The 15,914-nt window shown below is 36.0% G+C and overlaps 2 protein-coding genes across 3 annotated transcripts in view; both read left to right on the top strand.

Moving 5' to 3' along the window:
• Zbtb41 (zinc finger and BTB domain containing 41) overlaps positions 1-4,573 on the top strand; it is a 32,675-nt gene extending 28,102 nt beyond the window's left edge. For both annotated transcript variants that reach the window (XM_010635405.2, XM_033762146.1), the window contains exon 11: positions 3,637-4,573. In XM_010635405.2, the coding sequence (XP_010633707.1) occupies positions 3,637-4,292 (656 nt within the window). In that variant the 3' untranslated portion in view covers positions 4,293-4,573. The remainder of the gene's footprint in view (positions 1-3,636) is intronic.
• Positions 4,574-12,191: 7,618 nt separating this feature from the next.
• The window catches only part of Aspm (assembly factor for spindle microtubules), a 54,391-nt gene continuing 50,668 nt past the window's right edge, over positions 12,192-15,914 (top strand). Inside the window, exon 1 of the mRNA XM_010635414.1 lies at positions 12,192-12,287. Within this exon, the coding sequence (XP_010633716.1) occupies positions 12,192-12,287 (96 nt within the window). The remainder of the gene's footprint in view (positions 12,288-15,914) is intronic.

Raw genomic sequence — 15,914 nt, 5'->3', positions numbered from 1 at the left:
CTACTACTGAGCACACACCCTTCCCCACTTTTTTTCTTATTTGAGACAACATCTTGCTAAGTTGCCCAAGCTCGCCTTAAACTTGTGATTGCTGCCTTAACTTCCGAGTATCTAGGATCACATTTATGAGCAATGGAGCCCTGCAATCTTTTTGTTTTAAATAAGTAGTATCATTTAACATTTAATCATGGATTTACCCATTACTGTTTGCTCCTCCTTACATTACTATTTTTCACCTAGAATTGTTTTCCTTCTACATAAGAAACAGCAAATATTCTTTGTTCTTATTTACCTGAATTCCAATCTCTTGTCTCCCGACTATCATTGGGATTTCTGAAATACTTGGCAGCCATTTAGTTTCTGAGACCCTGGTTTCCAGCTGTTTCACCCAGCAAATGTTCATCTTAGCAATTAGCAAATAACAGATATTTTGGTTAATTTCTCCCTTATTTTTCCTTGTCAGGCTTCTGGCACCTCAAGACCTAGTTTCATCTTCCTGTCCCATTGACATTTCCCAAGCCCCAGCTGCAGCTCGCCCTGTGTTCCATGTTCACTGAGTGAACGTTCACTGACACAAGGGAGTCCTGCCATTCTTCCCTGGCTGCAGAATTTTTCCCCCTTGGGCTCTGGCTGACCTGGTTGGTTTTTGTTCCTGTTAACAGATTTTTTTGGTTTTAACCCTTTTTTTTTGTTTTTACCCTAGATACGTTGTGTGATATAAACTGTTTTATCATGTTATAATAAAAGCCCCTGAAGTTACATTTTTAAGTGCTAAATTTTAATATCTAGAGATAGCTAGACCTGTGGATGACATTTTAAATTCATAACGGCTTAGATGAGAAGTAGTTCACCTCTCTACATCTAGTGCTGTTAGTTTCATTAGCCCCCTCCCACTGGCACATGGAACGTAGAGCCTTGGACACGCCAGACAAGTGCCCTAGCACCAAGCCCCATTCCCCGGCCAGCCTTTCTGCTCTGAATAGTTTCCTTCCTTTAGGCCCTGGCTAGCACCTTTCCTTGGTTGCCTTATGTCTCTGACTTATAATCTTGAGATACCCTAAACTTGGGTAAATTATTATTAAATAGATAATTTGACTATAGAAAGTCCTACTGAAAAAATAATGTTTCTTCTGTATTTTTCCTTTCATCAGATTCATAGTACTGTATTGACTTTTTCTACTTGTCCTTAAACACTCTAAGCTTGCTTTATACTTCTTATAATATAAACATTTTCCTTATGGCGTTTTGTCTTTTTAGAAGCCTAAGTTGTTTTTCTACTGATACAGTGATAATAGAAACTTCTCAAAAGGACATATCTGTCTGAGACTCAGTTTTTTAAAAGTATTAATCACACACTAGAACCAATAAGACTCTAAATTTTAAAAAGGAGGAAAATGGTTTGTGTTTATAAAAGCTTTTTCATTAAGACACTCAAAGGAGCCATCATGGCTAGAATTATGCCAAAGGAAAACACTTAAAAGTAATATTTTTTATCTTTAAAAGTAAATGATGCATTTTTGTGATGTTATCCATGTTATAGTAATGTTTCTTATTTTCAAGAAGAATTGGCTCCTTGTATCCAAGTATTAAAGTCAGAGATTGATACAAAGAACTTCATAGTTCTTACACTTGGGAAGTTTAAGGTTTTTTTTTTTTACACTATGAGATTTTTAATATTTTTCATTTTAGGCATTCAAGGTAAAATCAAGGGTCAAGTTCACTGTATGCTATGTATAGTTACAAATACCTTAAGAAATGTCGCTTCTTATATGAAGTGACTTCATGTTTTTCTTCTGCTCTAGCAACATCAGTGATGCATTTAGTACAGAAACAGTAGAAATTCGTAGTACTAGGGACCCAGCATGCCAGTCTGTATAAATTCTGTCAGTCAGATTTAAAAGTTCCAATGGGCTACCAAGTATTCCATGACAAATTTAAAAGTAGTTTCAATTTGAAGATGTAATTATCCCTTAATTTTCTAGAATTGATGATGTTTTAAATGGAGAAATGAAAAAGATAATGATATCAGCAAATCTATGTAACAATATATAATCTTTGATTTTTAAGATATGACTTTGTATTACTATGTATAACTTTGCAGTATTCTTATATCTGCGTATATTCATTTTCATTTGCTGCTGTAACAACCATAAACTTAGCAGTTTGACTACTACAAATTTATGGTTTTACAGCTGTACATGCCAAAAGTCTGGCCTTAGGCTAAAGTCTAGGTGTTGGTTGGGTTGTATGTCTTCCTGAGTGAGGTGTCCAGGGAAGGATCTGTCACTTACTGAGGTTATTAGCGAAATTCAGTTTTTGAAGATTCTAGTTTTCCTACCATTAGTAAGCTGAGAACTTTTCATAGTTTAGTGGTCACCATATCCCTTGGGTCCTCCTTCTCTCTTTCCATTTTCAATGCACCAGTTTGGGGGATTGAGGTCTCATAATCCATCCCCCTGACCTATTATCTTCATTTGTTAACTAGTTTTTGAGAGTCTTGTCTCAAAAAGATAGATAATCCAATCAATCTCTGATTTTCAAGATCTTAACCTTAATCATATCCGTGGTCTTTTTTATCATATAAAGTAATATATTCACAGCTTCCATGAATTAGAATGTGCACATCTTTGAGGGGCCATTATTCTGCCTATCACATTAGCTAACATAAGATTATTTAATGTTTTATATAAAAGAGTAAAATAAAATGATAGTGTGAGACTCTGACTCAGGAGAAATTAAATACTGATCCAGCTTCTTTATTGTTTCTCCCAGTCAACTTTCCTTATTTTGACCTCAAGCTGAATATGAGGTCATTGTGAATGGATCATTCTGAGCCAAGGAACCAGGTTACACAGAGTTGCTGTTTTGGTTTTTATTCTCCTTGGGTAGAAGGAAGTCAGATGTCTCAGATTAACAACATTTTGTGTGCTACAGAGGGGATAAAGGAAGTTATTCTAACAATAGCTAAAGTTTATCAAGTACTTACTTGTGTGTTAGGTATAGTGCTAATCACTGTTGTATCACTCTCTCATTTAAGTACTATAGTTATTTTCAGGTTACAAGTAAAGAAATTAGACTTAGAAGTTGGGTAGTTTGCTCAAGGTTTGGGTAGTGAATGGAATAGCCAGATTTCGAGCCATCTTTTTTTTTTATTTAAATTGCATTTATTGGTACATTCTATGTAGACAGTACAGTTACATTCATTACTGGGATCTTGTACCTTTACATGCCAGGTCTTGGTTCTCATTTTTTCCTCTTGTCCCCACTCTCCCTTTATCCCCTCCTCCCCTCCCCACCTACAAACACTTTAATTGCATTTTTACATTTTCTCATATTTTTTTCCCTTTCCCTTATTCCCCTTCCCTTCTCACTGTCCCCACACCTTTAGTCCTTTTCTTCCTGTTTCCCATTGCTAATAGGGTCTTGAGTACTATTTTACTTTTTCACACCAGATAAAGCAATCTTTTTGATGTTTATTTAACTCATTCTTTATCAGTCTACTGGACTATCCATTTTGTGGTAGCATACAATATTCTTACTCTTACTAAGTTTTTGTTAAGTATACATGTGGAATATTTACTGTTAAATCATCAAATAGATTGAGTTTATATTTTAATTTCATTTTTGTTCATGCAGGTGAAAAACCATACAAGTGTCAAATTTGCAATCAGTCTTTTAGAATTAAAAAAACTTTAACAAAACACCTAGTTATTCATTCTGATGCCCGACCTTTCAACTGTCAGCACTGTAATGCAACATTTAAGCGAAAAGACAAGCTAAAATACCATATTGACCACGTTCATGGAATTAAGTCTCCTGATGATCCTCTCAGTACATCTGATGAAAAACTTGTGTCTTTGCCAGTGGAATACTCATCTGATGATAAAATCTTTCAAACAGAAACAAAACAGTATTTGGACCAGCCCAAAGTTTATCAGTCAGAAGCCAAGACTATATTACAGAATGTGTCTGCTGAAGTGTGTGTTCCAGTGACACTGGTTCCAGTTCAGATGCCTGATGCTCCAAGTGATCTGGTCCAACATACGGCTGCACTCCCACCGTCCTCTCATGAGATCCTGTCACCACAGCCACAGCCCACGGATTATCCACGCGCGGCTGACTTAGCTTTTCTGGAAAAATATACTCTTACTCCTCAGCCTGCAAATATAGTTCATCCAGTCCGACCTGAACAAATGCTAGATCCTCGAGAGCAGTCTTACCTTGGAACATTGCTGGGTCTTGATAACACTACTGCTGTTCAAAACATTTCTGCGAATGAACATCATCCATGAGAAAACATTCCACAAACTTTTTGATGGTTGTATGCTAATGGTAGACAAAAGCTAGTGGCTTTTAAATTAGTAGAGTTGCTATTGTTTTTGTTTTTTTAATTTCCTCTGGTTTCTCAAGTCCTTAGAACAATTTCAAACCAAGAAAAATGTTAACTGAACATATGGATATTTGGACACATTTTGGCATCATATTTAAAGTAAATGTTTTTGTGATTTTTAAAATTCCTGCTAATTTTTAATGGTTCTTAAACTTTTCAGAATTATTAGCTGGTGACAGTATGTTTTTTTCTTTTTAATGATCAGTGGAAATTTTTATTCTTTAGTCTCCTTTTTTCTTTTTCTCATCTTACAAATAAGTTTAAGGGTCATGTAACCATTAAGAAGGAATATGAAAAATATACTGATAATTACAATTGTTCTTTATCCTAAATTAAGATTTATTATTTCATCCAGATTTTTAAAATTGAAATTAGGAATTTGATAAAATAAGAAAGTTAGGAGTATTTCTGTGTTGTTTTGACATCTATCCATAATTTTAGGTTATCATTCTCCTTTCGAATTTAGACAAACTCAAAGCCCGAAAGCTAACAAGATTAGCATGTTAAAAGAAATTTAGGGTTGAAGTGATAATTCAGATAAGTAAATTTTGCTTATACTTCAGTTACTATGAATAACAAGTGGCAACTATAGGTTTAAATGTTGAATTATACAAGTTGAAAATGTGTTGAAAGGAAAATATGCCATCTTTAACTAGATATCTTCGAGGTAAGTTCACTTTTTGTACTTTATCGTTTATTTCAGAAACATTAATAATATATCACAGCATGTATCTTCATCTCACTGAGTAACGGGCAGTTAGAACTAATGCCACTTATTTTAACGTGCTATTCTATGTTTTATTTAATTTTTCTAATTGAAACTGGGAAACAGAACCTACATGTTTTATGTATAATTGTTAGAAAAAGTGCCAAACAGATTGTGATATTTGCACCTAATTTAACCTAATGTTGTTTAATTGGATGGAACTACTACTTATGTACAGATTTACATCCAATCCAGATCTTTATTTTTGCTTTCATATAAGCTTAATACCTATAATTATCCTTGATTCTTATTTTTGTATGAGACAAAAGTCATGGACTTGTTGAAAGGAAATAGTAATTACAGCAACACCTCACTGATTAAATTTAATTAAGGAAGGTCAGAATGGTAAGATACTTTTAAAGGTGTGCACTTTCCATATTTTCAAGTCAGTTTAAACTTAAACTAGCATAATGTCTCCTAGAAGGGTGCTTGAGGATAGTCTAGGCAGGGTTGATTTACTATTAACATGCTATTTGTATATAAAGGACTGGACAGTAGCAATTTTAAAAGTTCTCTTTCAGTTTTGTTTACACTTTTAATTGCTTTAAGCACTTTTTTGTGTGTGTAAACTATAATGCCTGGCCTGGCCCTTGTGAAAAAAAATCACAAATAAAATAATGAACTTTCAGTGAGTAAAATTTAACCAGTTAGTAATAGTGGAAACTGTTAAAGCACTTAAGAAATGAAGGTACTTTATAGGAACATTTGCCATAATTATGATGATAAAAGAAATAAAAATGTTGAGAATTGAGGCAGTTAACCAAAGTAGCTGATATAAATAATAAAACCAACCTGAGTTTTGCCTTATTTACAAAGGTTTGCTTGTAATTATCTTAGGACCAGTAGTCATAATTACTGTACTGTTTTTTTCTTTTTAAAGCATTCTTATGTACTTTGTGTGGAAATGTAATATCTGGGGGTACTTACATGATTGAGCTTGATTATAGGAGGTACTGTTAGTCTGTTCTTAAAATTGACTGCAAAAGATACATCTTTGTGATTTTTATCATAAATACTGACAAGATTTTAACTAAAAATCTTACTATAGTGAAACAAATCATATCTAAACATATACTCTGCCTTATGTATAAGCTAATACTGAAAAATTTGGACTTACGCAAAGGCAAATGGTGTGTGTGTGTGTGTGTGCAGTATATTGTATATTTGGTGGCAGAAAAAGGGAATATTGAATTTTTACATTGAAAAGAATACTGTGTTTTGAAGGTATTTAGGGTTCTTTTAATAATAATATTCTAATGCTTTAAATATAAGATTTAACTGTAGGAATTGGTTTACACAGAACTTTTCTGGAACACATCTCTTATGTAAAGTGAATACATGTGTGTAATTGTATTTAGTTCTTTTAGGTAATTTCAGCTTCAGTAGTGGTTTCCTGTTTTCTAAAATGCCTTCACATGTTATTTCATCTGAACCTCATGACCATATGTGAAACAGAACCTGACATATTCCTGCTTCAGATGGAAAGACTCCGATACTGAGGTTTAAAGGGCCTGTTGAAGCTCGTGTGGTCAGAGCAGCAGAGCTGGCAGGAAGGGAAGAAGAGAGAGAGCATTGAAGGATGCTCACCGTGTGCCAGGCACTGCATTCCCTCACTTCCTAACCCGGTCTTAGAGGTCGGTGATAGACTTCCTAGGGAAGGAGTGGGCGGAGAGAACACCAAGAAGAGTATAAATCTGCTGCCTATAATTTCTAAAAATGTATGGCATCTTTTAGATTGGGAACGCCTGATGGATTTGGGCAAACTGAATGTATATAAACTTTTAAAGTTGGCACAAAAAGTATAAAATGAGGTTTTTAGTGGATCTTTCTATAACTTTAAAAATCCATTTATTTTGTAACTATACTTAAAATTTTTAACCTCTCAAGTTTAGCCTCATTGAGAATTTTTTATTTTATGAGCCTAATTTATTATTTTAAATTAATTTTTAGTAGATAGCAGTTAGCACTTAATCTGTAAATTGAATAACTTATCAAGTGCAGAAATTTATTAACCTAATCAGTTTTGACTTAAATGCACCAAAGATTTTTAGTAGGTATTAAACCATTTAAAAGAATTTAAATTCTTTGTTGTTTGAATAAATATTTGTCCAAAGAAGCACAGTTGAAGTCCTAGGATAATGGATTTTTAAAAAATCATTAGCTTAAATACTAAGATTTAAGTATTGAATGTTTGTGTTTGTTTGTATGTATAAAAATAAGAGGAGAAGAAAATACTCTGGGAATAGACTGACAAACCAATTGTACTAAGAATACTGTTTTCCTCGATTTAATTGAATGTTATGTTTTTTAATGAACACTATTAAATGCTAAGCCGTAAGCTTATTTTTCACACTACATTGTCAAAATAATTTTTGCCTTAGAATTTTTTTAGGTCAAGTTGAAGTTATTTTTATAAGAAACCCAACCTATTTTTTACAGCCTAAAATACCACTTACTGTTAGGTTTTCTTCCTCATACCAGCAAGATAAAACCAACAACTATGAAGGTAGCAAGTGATCTTTGCATACTTTTAAATGATCTTGACATTTATCACTGAGCAAAGAGGAGTAGCAAAATGAAAAGTTTTAAATTGGTGCTTTACTAAAGTGATGGTAGGTCGTGAAATAAGTACAGTAGTAATTTTCTGTTAACTTTAAAAAGTGTCAGACATCTTTGTAGAGTAAGTGTAAAATGTTAGGTAAGGGTTAATACATAATTAAATATCATTTATTGCCTTTTACCCTGCAGTTGCAAAAAAGCAATGTAATTGATATGTTTATAGTCTCAGATTTTCTTCCCACCATATCACTCCAGTATGTTACTGATGAAGTCAGATTTTGAACGTTAGCTCTTTGACAGTGTCCTTTTGTGTCATCTTTCTTTGTGCCTTTTCAAAGTTGATTAGACTTGAAGTTAGATTGTACTTGTTAATAAATGTTTTGTTTGGGGTTTGGGTTTCTTTTGTTTTGGTTATGGGTCTTATGTTCATGTTGCCTGCTGGTTGGGCAGTAATTTTTTTAGGTTGCTCTTTGTTTATATAGGAAAATTGGCACGAAGTATTAGGAAGATTTGGTTTTATGATTTATATTATCATTTTTTAAATACCTTATTGTGGCCTTTGTAGTTATGTGAAGCCACTATTGGGCCTGTCCCTAGATGCTTTAATTAGATCTGACAAAATAAAATGAGTAGTCCCTCTCTCTCTCTCTCTCTCATAACCAGTTACTGTAACTGTCCAGATCTGCACAGAGTGACTTCTCACGTCAGCTCACCTAAAACTGAACAAAAAGAGCTCGTTTGAGATGAGTCTCTCATTTGCAGCAGCAGCATCGCAACCAACATATAACTCAATCAACTCAGAAAAATCCAGGACCTTTAAACAGTCATAGTTCAAGATCTACTGCAAATTTAAAATGACTGAAACTATTCTTTAATAAGGAATAAGTAGTAGCATTTCCAAAACTAAGTAGTACTGTGGTATATCTTACTCACAATTAGAGTAAATAATGGAGAGTGTGAGAATAATTTTCTAAACACTTTCCGGGAACTCCACACAATTCCATAAATCCTACCCCACCCCCTTTAACACATTTCCCTCAGTATAGTCTGTAATGTTATTTTGGGCATCCTCCTTATTTCCTCTAAAATATTTTTACTTAAGATACTTTATCCCTACAATATTAGCATGCTTTGTGCTGTAGCATTAATACAATAGAAATAACAGGATTAGAGTGTGTAAAATATGAGAAAAAGATGGTTTTAATAGAGTCCTTAGATTTGCTTACTCTTCTTGTTTTCAACTTGCTGTGTATTGATCTTAATTCTATGACTCTTGAAAAATCCCATGATAGTTTAAATTTATTCTGTGCAGCCATTGAAGTACAGAGAAATTAAGGATTATACTCAGACAATAAAGGTTATACAACAATGAACATAACCTCTTTTTTTAAAATTAGATTTTTAAAAAAATAATTGCAGTGCTTACATTACTGTTGGAGATTCTGAAACATTTTCTGAAGAGCATGTACCCATCTCATCATTACTCAGCCTCTTTGCTTGATATTTCTGCTTGCATTAAAGTCGGACAATGTACTGTGGTGTAATTATGACATTTTTATTCTTTCTAGCAGTCAGACTATTTCTTATCCCTATAGATAAAAGGATTACAGTGGATGAGTGTGGCTGCCAAAAAAAAATGACACAAAGCTGGATATATAGCTGCTCCATGATGTGTAATAAATGTTATGATTAAGGGGGTTTCTGATGTACATTATAGTGAAAATGCTTTTGGGGCTGGAGATTTAGCTAGTGGTTCTGCTGCCTTCCTTGCAAGCGCAAGGACCCAAGTTGGATCCCCAGTACCAAAAGAAAGCGGAAATGCTTTTGATCTTGCTTTCAATCTCAGACCGTAATTTTCGTTTTTAATTAAGGACACTTTAAAAAACAATTACAAAGAAAACTCTAAAATATCAAAATTCATTGTTATCAACTTTGTGTCAAAGTATCTTGTGGATTTTAATAGATATTTCATTTGTCTCATGTTTCTTAAGTATAAATGTCTTTATAGAAAAATTCAGTTCTCTGTGAAGAATAGGAAGTGTCTTGTATATTGAATTAGTTCCTTGTGTTATTTTGATATTTAAAATAAATAGCAAGTTTTTTGGTCCTAATAAAAACATATCTAGGTTTTATTGAGTTACATTTGCACAGCATGGGAACAGTACTCTGCATGCCTCTAAAAATTAAAGGCAAAGACTATGAACAAATGGAAAACCATTTATCTTGGGACACATTTTAAAAACTTTTCTCATAAATTACATATTATTTTAAAATATTTTATATATTAAATTTATAAAGTATCACAGTGATTTTTAAGTGTCTAATATAAACTCATATATTCATGGTGAGGTTTTCTTGAAGTAATCGTGTTTTTTTGAAATCAAATATAGAAAAATTCCATGAATGAAGTGATTTATTCAATATAATATGAGTGGTCAGTCTGACCTCTGACCCCCTGAAACATACATTCTGGCTGTGGGAAAAGTGACTTCTGGCTTAAGAGATCAGTTGTGTGCTAGAAGACAGTACCCTAACCTTGCAAGTTTTGGGCTCCTTTGGACCCCATAACAGTCTTCAGTTGGCCATTTTCAGTTTAATCAGGGAAGCCGCTTCTGAGAGAAGACCGATAAATTCTATGGCCCTGAGCCCCTTTCTAGGAAACAAGTCTTCTGATCAGTAGGCAGTGTTGTATATGATACTTGTCTATTGATGTCTGACAGCTTATACCAAAGATGGCTTTAAGCAACAGGTATTTATTACCTCACAGATCTGAATGGCAGACATCTAGGAGTCATATAGCTGGTGGTTTTGGCTCAAGATGTTTCCTGAGGTTGAAATCAAGCTGTTGATTACAGTTGCAGTCTCAGCATGGAAAACGAGATCAGTCTTGCAGTGTCATGCAGATGATGATACTTCACTCTTGCTGTGTGGCTGTCAGGGCGGCTAAGGGAAGTATGAGCTGGAACTGGCGTTTTTTGATCTCTAGTATTCAAGGCTGATTATTTATGGTTAGGTTAGGTGTTCAGGTAAGCATGGATTCCGATACGGCAGCTGTTCACTCCCACCTCCTTCTCCCCTACCCCTTCATACAGACAGAGCAGCTCGTTTAAGCTCAGTCTTCTCAAAACTGCCACATTATATTGTGATTCAGTAATTTCATTCCACATGGAAGGGAAACATTAACCTTCCACTCTTGAAGAGAGAAAAAGTAGCAAAGAATGTCTGACATATTTTGAAAAACATCACTAATGTCATTGATTGTAGATAGAGCTTCTGAACAACCTAGGGATAATGAGGTTAGTCACCACAATCAATACCTGGAAGAGGCAAACCAAAAGAGGCAAAATACTGTTTCTGTCATGAAGAGAAAAGTTTTAATGTTAACAACATCACAGGTAAGCAGATCCCACCGGAGAAAGTGGATTTGTATTGGGAATTTATCACTGGCTTCCGTTAGCAGTGATTGTATGTTTAGCAATTGCTTAGCCTAGGGCATTTGTAGGTCCCTTCTGTTTGATAATGGAATGTTGCTTGTTAAATCCAGTTTGATGGTCCTTTATGTTTGTTTGTTTTGTTTTTTGGTACCGGGCATTGAACTCAGGCCCTTGCACTTGTGAGGCAGGTGGTGGAACCACTGAGCTAGATCCCAGGCCCCTAGTTTTATGGTCCTTTAGGTCCCAGGTCAGCAAACTTCTTTGTAAAGAAACACTGCATATTTTAGGTCATGCAGGCAGTATGATTTCTGTCACAAATATTCTGCCACTGTAGTAAGTGAATTGACACAGCTGTATGCCAATAAAACTACAAAAAAAGTTACTGGACCAGATATGACCCTCAGGCCATACTTAGCTGTTCCTGCGTTGAATAATATAGTTGGCCAGTGGTGGTTTGGATCACATAGCCAGCCACTTGTCCTGCAATTAAGCATTTAGAATCTACCGTAACCTAGTAGAAAAACTCGGATCTGCTTTTCAAATGACAAATACTTGTCCACAGGGAAAGACATGCCCTTATTCTCAAACCTGGAATTGCATGCACTTTTACTTACATGGAGACTTTCCAGAGCTGGTCTATATCTGACTGTCTTGGAGTTGTAAGCCTATGCCACATGGCAGGAGTAGCAGAGCTGCATATGTGACGTGGACCTGCTGCAGGGCTTTGCTTGATCTGGGCCCCAATAAAAAAATCAGCCTGACAGCTTTTCAGATAAGTGACTTGGTGAGATGTACACGAATGGTGACCTCCAAAGTCGAAAGAGCTCATCTCAGTGATAACACAGCAGCTGCTTCTTTCTTTAGAGGGAATTTTTGAGACCATTGCATCCCTAAAAATGTTACTGATATTGCAGAACTTTGTCACAATTTATTGCCTGCCACCTGGCTTGTATTTGTTTTATTCGTGGCATCTAGAGTGCTTGCTGCTTGGAGAGACACAACTCCCCATGGGGCCTCCACATCCTTGCTGGTTTTGCCAAGAATGCAAAACCTTGGTTCTACCCGAACCATTTTTCAGGCTCTTTTCAAGAGAGCTGTTATCATGCATGACGTTCTGAACTTGCCCAGGCACACTGAGGTAAGTACAGTCGAATCTCCAGTGCCGTGTCCCTTTCTGTAATGCAGTCTACCATTTGTGTGGCATTCATGACAGGCCCTTTGTATTGCCCCTGTGAGACTTGGGGACAGAAATACATGGTAGTGTATATGCTGGTAGCCCCACTCCTGCTTTTTCTGTGACTAATAAAGGCAGCATTTCTGAAACTAGCTTGTAAGTGGGAAAAATATCTCAGACCTTTACTGTTCCTGACAGTCACTTCTTGCTCACCAAGTTTAATGAAAAAATGTTAATAATGTAAAGGACCAGTGTGACCTTTTAAGAACTACCAAGAGGATTCAAGGGTTGAGGATATGGCTTGATGGTAGAGTACTTGCCTAATATGTGTGATGTTTTGGGTTTGATCCCCAGCATGAATACACACACACACACACACACACACACACACACAATACATGTTTCTCTAGACAATATTACAGCAGAAGACAATACAGACAGATTTGACTAGGCCTCATAATATACTGGATGAATGGAGAAAATCAAGCAAAGAAAGCATTTGCCCAGTCAATAGCTGCTAATCAGCTGGCGAAAGTGTATTAATTCATTTGTGAAGATAACACATCGGAAACTTTCAGTAGTTGATACAATTACCTAATTGGTATAATCTGTCGTTCTCCAGGACCTACCTGGCTTTTGTGCTTGCCGAGATGGCAAGCTAAGTTGGTATATGCATGTAATCACTTTCCCAGATCAAGCAACATTCACAATAACCTCTCGATTACAGTGGAAGGACCTTCCACTTGATGCTTTCTGGGAGTCAGAGTGAAAATGTGATTGGTAAGCATTCCCATTTTGTATTCTTCAGGCTAGGGGATCCAGTGGACACATCCTGGGAAAAATTCAGCCTTAAATGCATCTGTGCCCTGATCTCTGGCAGCTCCCCCTATGACCTGTGTTCCAGGGTGACATTTTAGTTTCTGAAGTGTAGTCAGAAGGCAGGTACATTACCTAGCAACCTCTGGTCTACCTGGTTATTCCTTGTTCCTCAATCCACATTCACGTTTGTAAATGACTGTAGATCACACTACAGAAAATTTAAGCAAAGATTGATTTTACATACTTGTATTAAGGTTGTGGGGACCTCTGTCACAGCGATAACTCTTCCTTAGTCAACAAGCCTTGGTCCTGTGAGTGGGTTTAAATCTAGGAATGGGGCGAGAGGCTGTGATTGATTGACTACAGCTAGGTTTCTGTCTCACGGATGAATGTCATTCTGCCTCCGTACATCAAGCAGCACCATACTACTTTGCCTATCTTAGTTTTAAGGATCTTTGACCAATTAGTTATTACCACTCTCTGCCACTGGCCAAGGCCAAGAAGTTTCACTTGCAATTCCAGCAGACCCCTGAAAAAAGATGTGGAGCTGTGGGGTTGTCTGACATGTCTTTCCTATCTTAGCAATATGAAGAGTGATGCTGAGAAATTTTACAACCTCATATGTGACAGCACACAAAGTTGGCAATTTGCCAGAAAGTTATATACCACAGATTAGTTGTTCATAAATTTATTGTGAATGTTTGAGTTTCATAACATATAAAGCAAGCAGAAGGCCTAGAATAGCCTAAGTTTGGCCATCTTGGGTACCCTGACCACACTGCCACAAATCCATTACTATTCAGAGCTCGGCATATAGTGGTAAGAGCTTTACCATCTTGCCTCAGTGCTGCAGGTCCTGACTATTTAGGGGTCCTATCCATTTGGGGACCAGAGAACTATTTTCATTAGAGTGTCTTGTCATTATTTCCTGCATATAAAGAACAATCACCACATGTCTTTTCAAAGATTTCGGTTTTCTCCTCATAAATACATTTCTTAACAGCTTTTTAAATAGAGGATTTCGAGTGGGATCATGGATGTTTAAAGGTGGCTTGACCAAGTAGGTTCAATGTGTAAATATTCTAAAACTTTCCCATCTTCATGAGCTTTTAGTTTCTTTGCAGAATACTGGATATATTTCGGCATTTTGACTTATGTGCCACTATCAACTTTCAATTAATGAACCTAGTAGATTATTAAAGCCATTCCCATTAAAGTTATTAACCTAATGTATTAAGTAGCCAAAATGCACTCATGATAATAAATTTGGCATTCTTGTCCCCTTGATCTAACACACTTACAATCCACTTTAGACTGTCAGAGTCTCACAAGTCTTTTGGCATACAGTATATATTATCTACTCAACTTTACATCTTGCCCTTGCCTCTCTGTCTAGAATTTAGTTTTCAGAGCCTGAGCTAATGAAAGGATCATGAAGTGAGTGGATGCTAAGGAGAAATGGCACTGACTTGTGCTCCTTTCTCCAAATTCCATTCTTAACAACTAGAGAATCCCTCACATTGGGTTGGGTTGAAAGGGGCTGCCTGCCTACAAAGGAAATATGGAAGATGAGAGTTCTGAGCCTTCTCAATTTTGTACAAGTGTCCCTGTTAGCTTTCTGTGACTATAATAAGATACCTGTGATAGTCAACTTATAAAGAGAAAAGGTTTGTTTTGGCTCAGCTGTAGAATTTCTAGTCCACAATTGGTTAGATCTGTTACTTTGGGCCTGTAGTCTCACATCGTAACAAGAGTGAGTGATGATGCAAAACCACTTACATCATGAATAGGGAGCAAATGGGAAGAAGAGGTAAAGGTTTGGGTCCCACTGTGCCTGTCAAGGTCTCTTATGACTTGAAGCCTTCTCGTAAGACTCCACTTCTTAGTGTTCCACAACCTCTTAAGAGCCATCCCTGGGGACACAGACTTTATCATGTGGCCCTTAGGAGACTATTCCAGATCCAAACTATAGCAGTCAGTACGTCTACTCTCAGGTTTGCACTTCTTTCCCAAGACTCTTACCTTCAAAAGAACTATCAGAGCTGAGCATTTAAATAGCATTTAAACGCTTGGGCTTAAAATCAGACATTTGGGTTTAATCCTTGATCATGTCTTCCTAACACTACAGAAAGAAAGGGACTTTCAGAAGTTCAGAGATGCCTTTGTTCTTAGTTGTATATACATCATAGATTTTCATTTTCTTTCCCCCATATATGCTTGTCTAGGGTGACCAAGCAAAATTAGTAACACTATAATCTTTACCATCATTTATAAAATGTTGGCATAGTAACTAGGTTCCACAGTCACTTGATCTTTGAATCAATTTCCTTTCATATACACTTCATCTTAGGCTGCCATCAGCAATAATATGAGTAATTATGATGCCACCATGTCATTCAGATCATTATCTCCCTAGCAAACATTTATGCCTGTGATCTTCAAATGTTATCTAATTTTAGAATTTGGTATTAAAAGACAGTTCCCTAAGACCACTGTTGTACCCATTGATGTCACAACATTAACAGTTGTTCTACTTTAATTTAGTATAATACAAGGAAATTTTAAGAAAGAGACTATTTGCAAAGATGTGACCAGGTGAAAAGGTACCTTTAACACATTAAGAGTTAAACATAGCTGGGCGTGGTGGCTCATGCCTGTAATCCGAGCACTCAGGAGACTGAGGCAGGAAGATCACTGTGAGTTCCTGGGCTACAGAGTGAGACCCTGTCTCAAAAAAACCAAAAAAAAAAAACCAAAAAAAAAAAAAAAAAA

The sequence above is a fragment of the Fukomys damarensis genome, unplaced genomic scaffold, assembly GCF_012274545.1.
Source record: "Fukomys damarensis isolate Sample0158 unplaced genomic scaffold, DMR_v1.0_HiC HiC_scaffold_11, whole genome shotgun sequence".
Lineage (NCBI taxonomy): Eukaryota > Metazoa > Chordata > Mammalia > Rodentia > Bathyergidae > Fukomys > Fukomys damarensis.
This window is presented reverse-complemented; position numbering and strand designations above follow the sequence as displayed.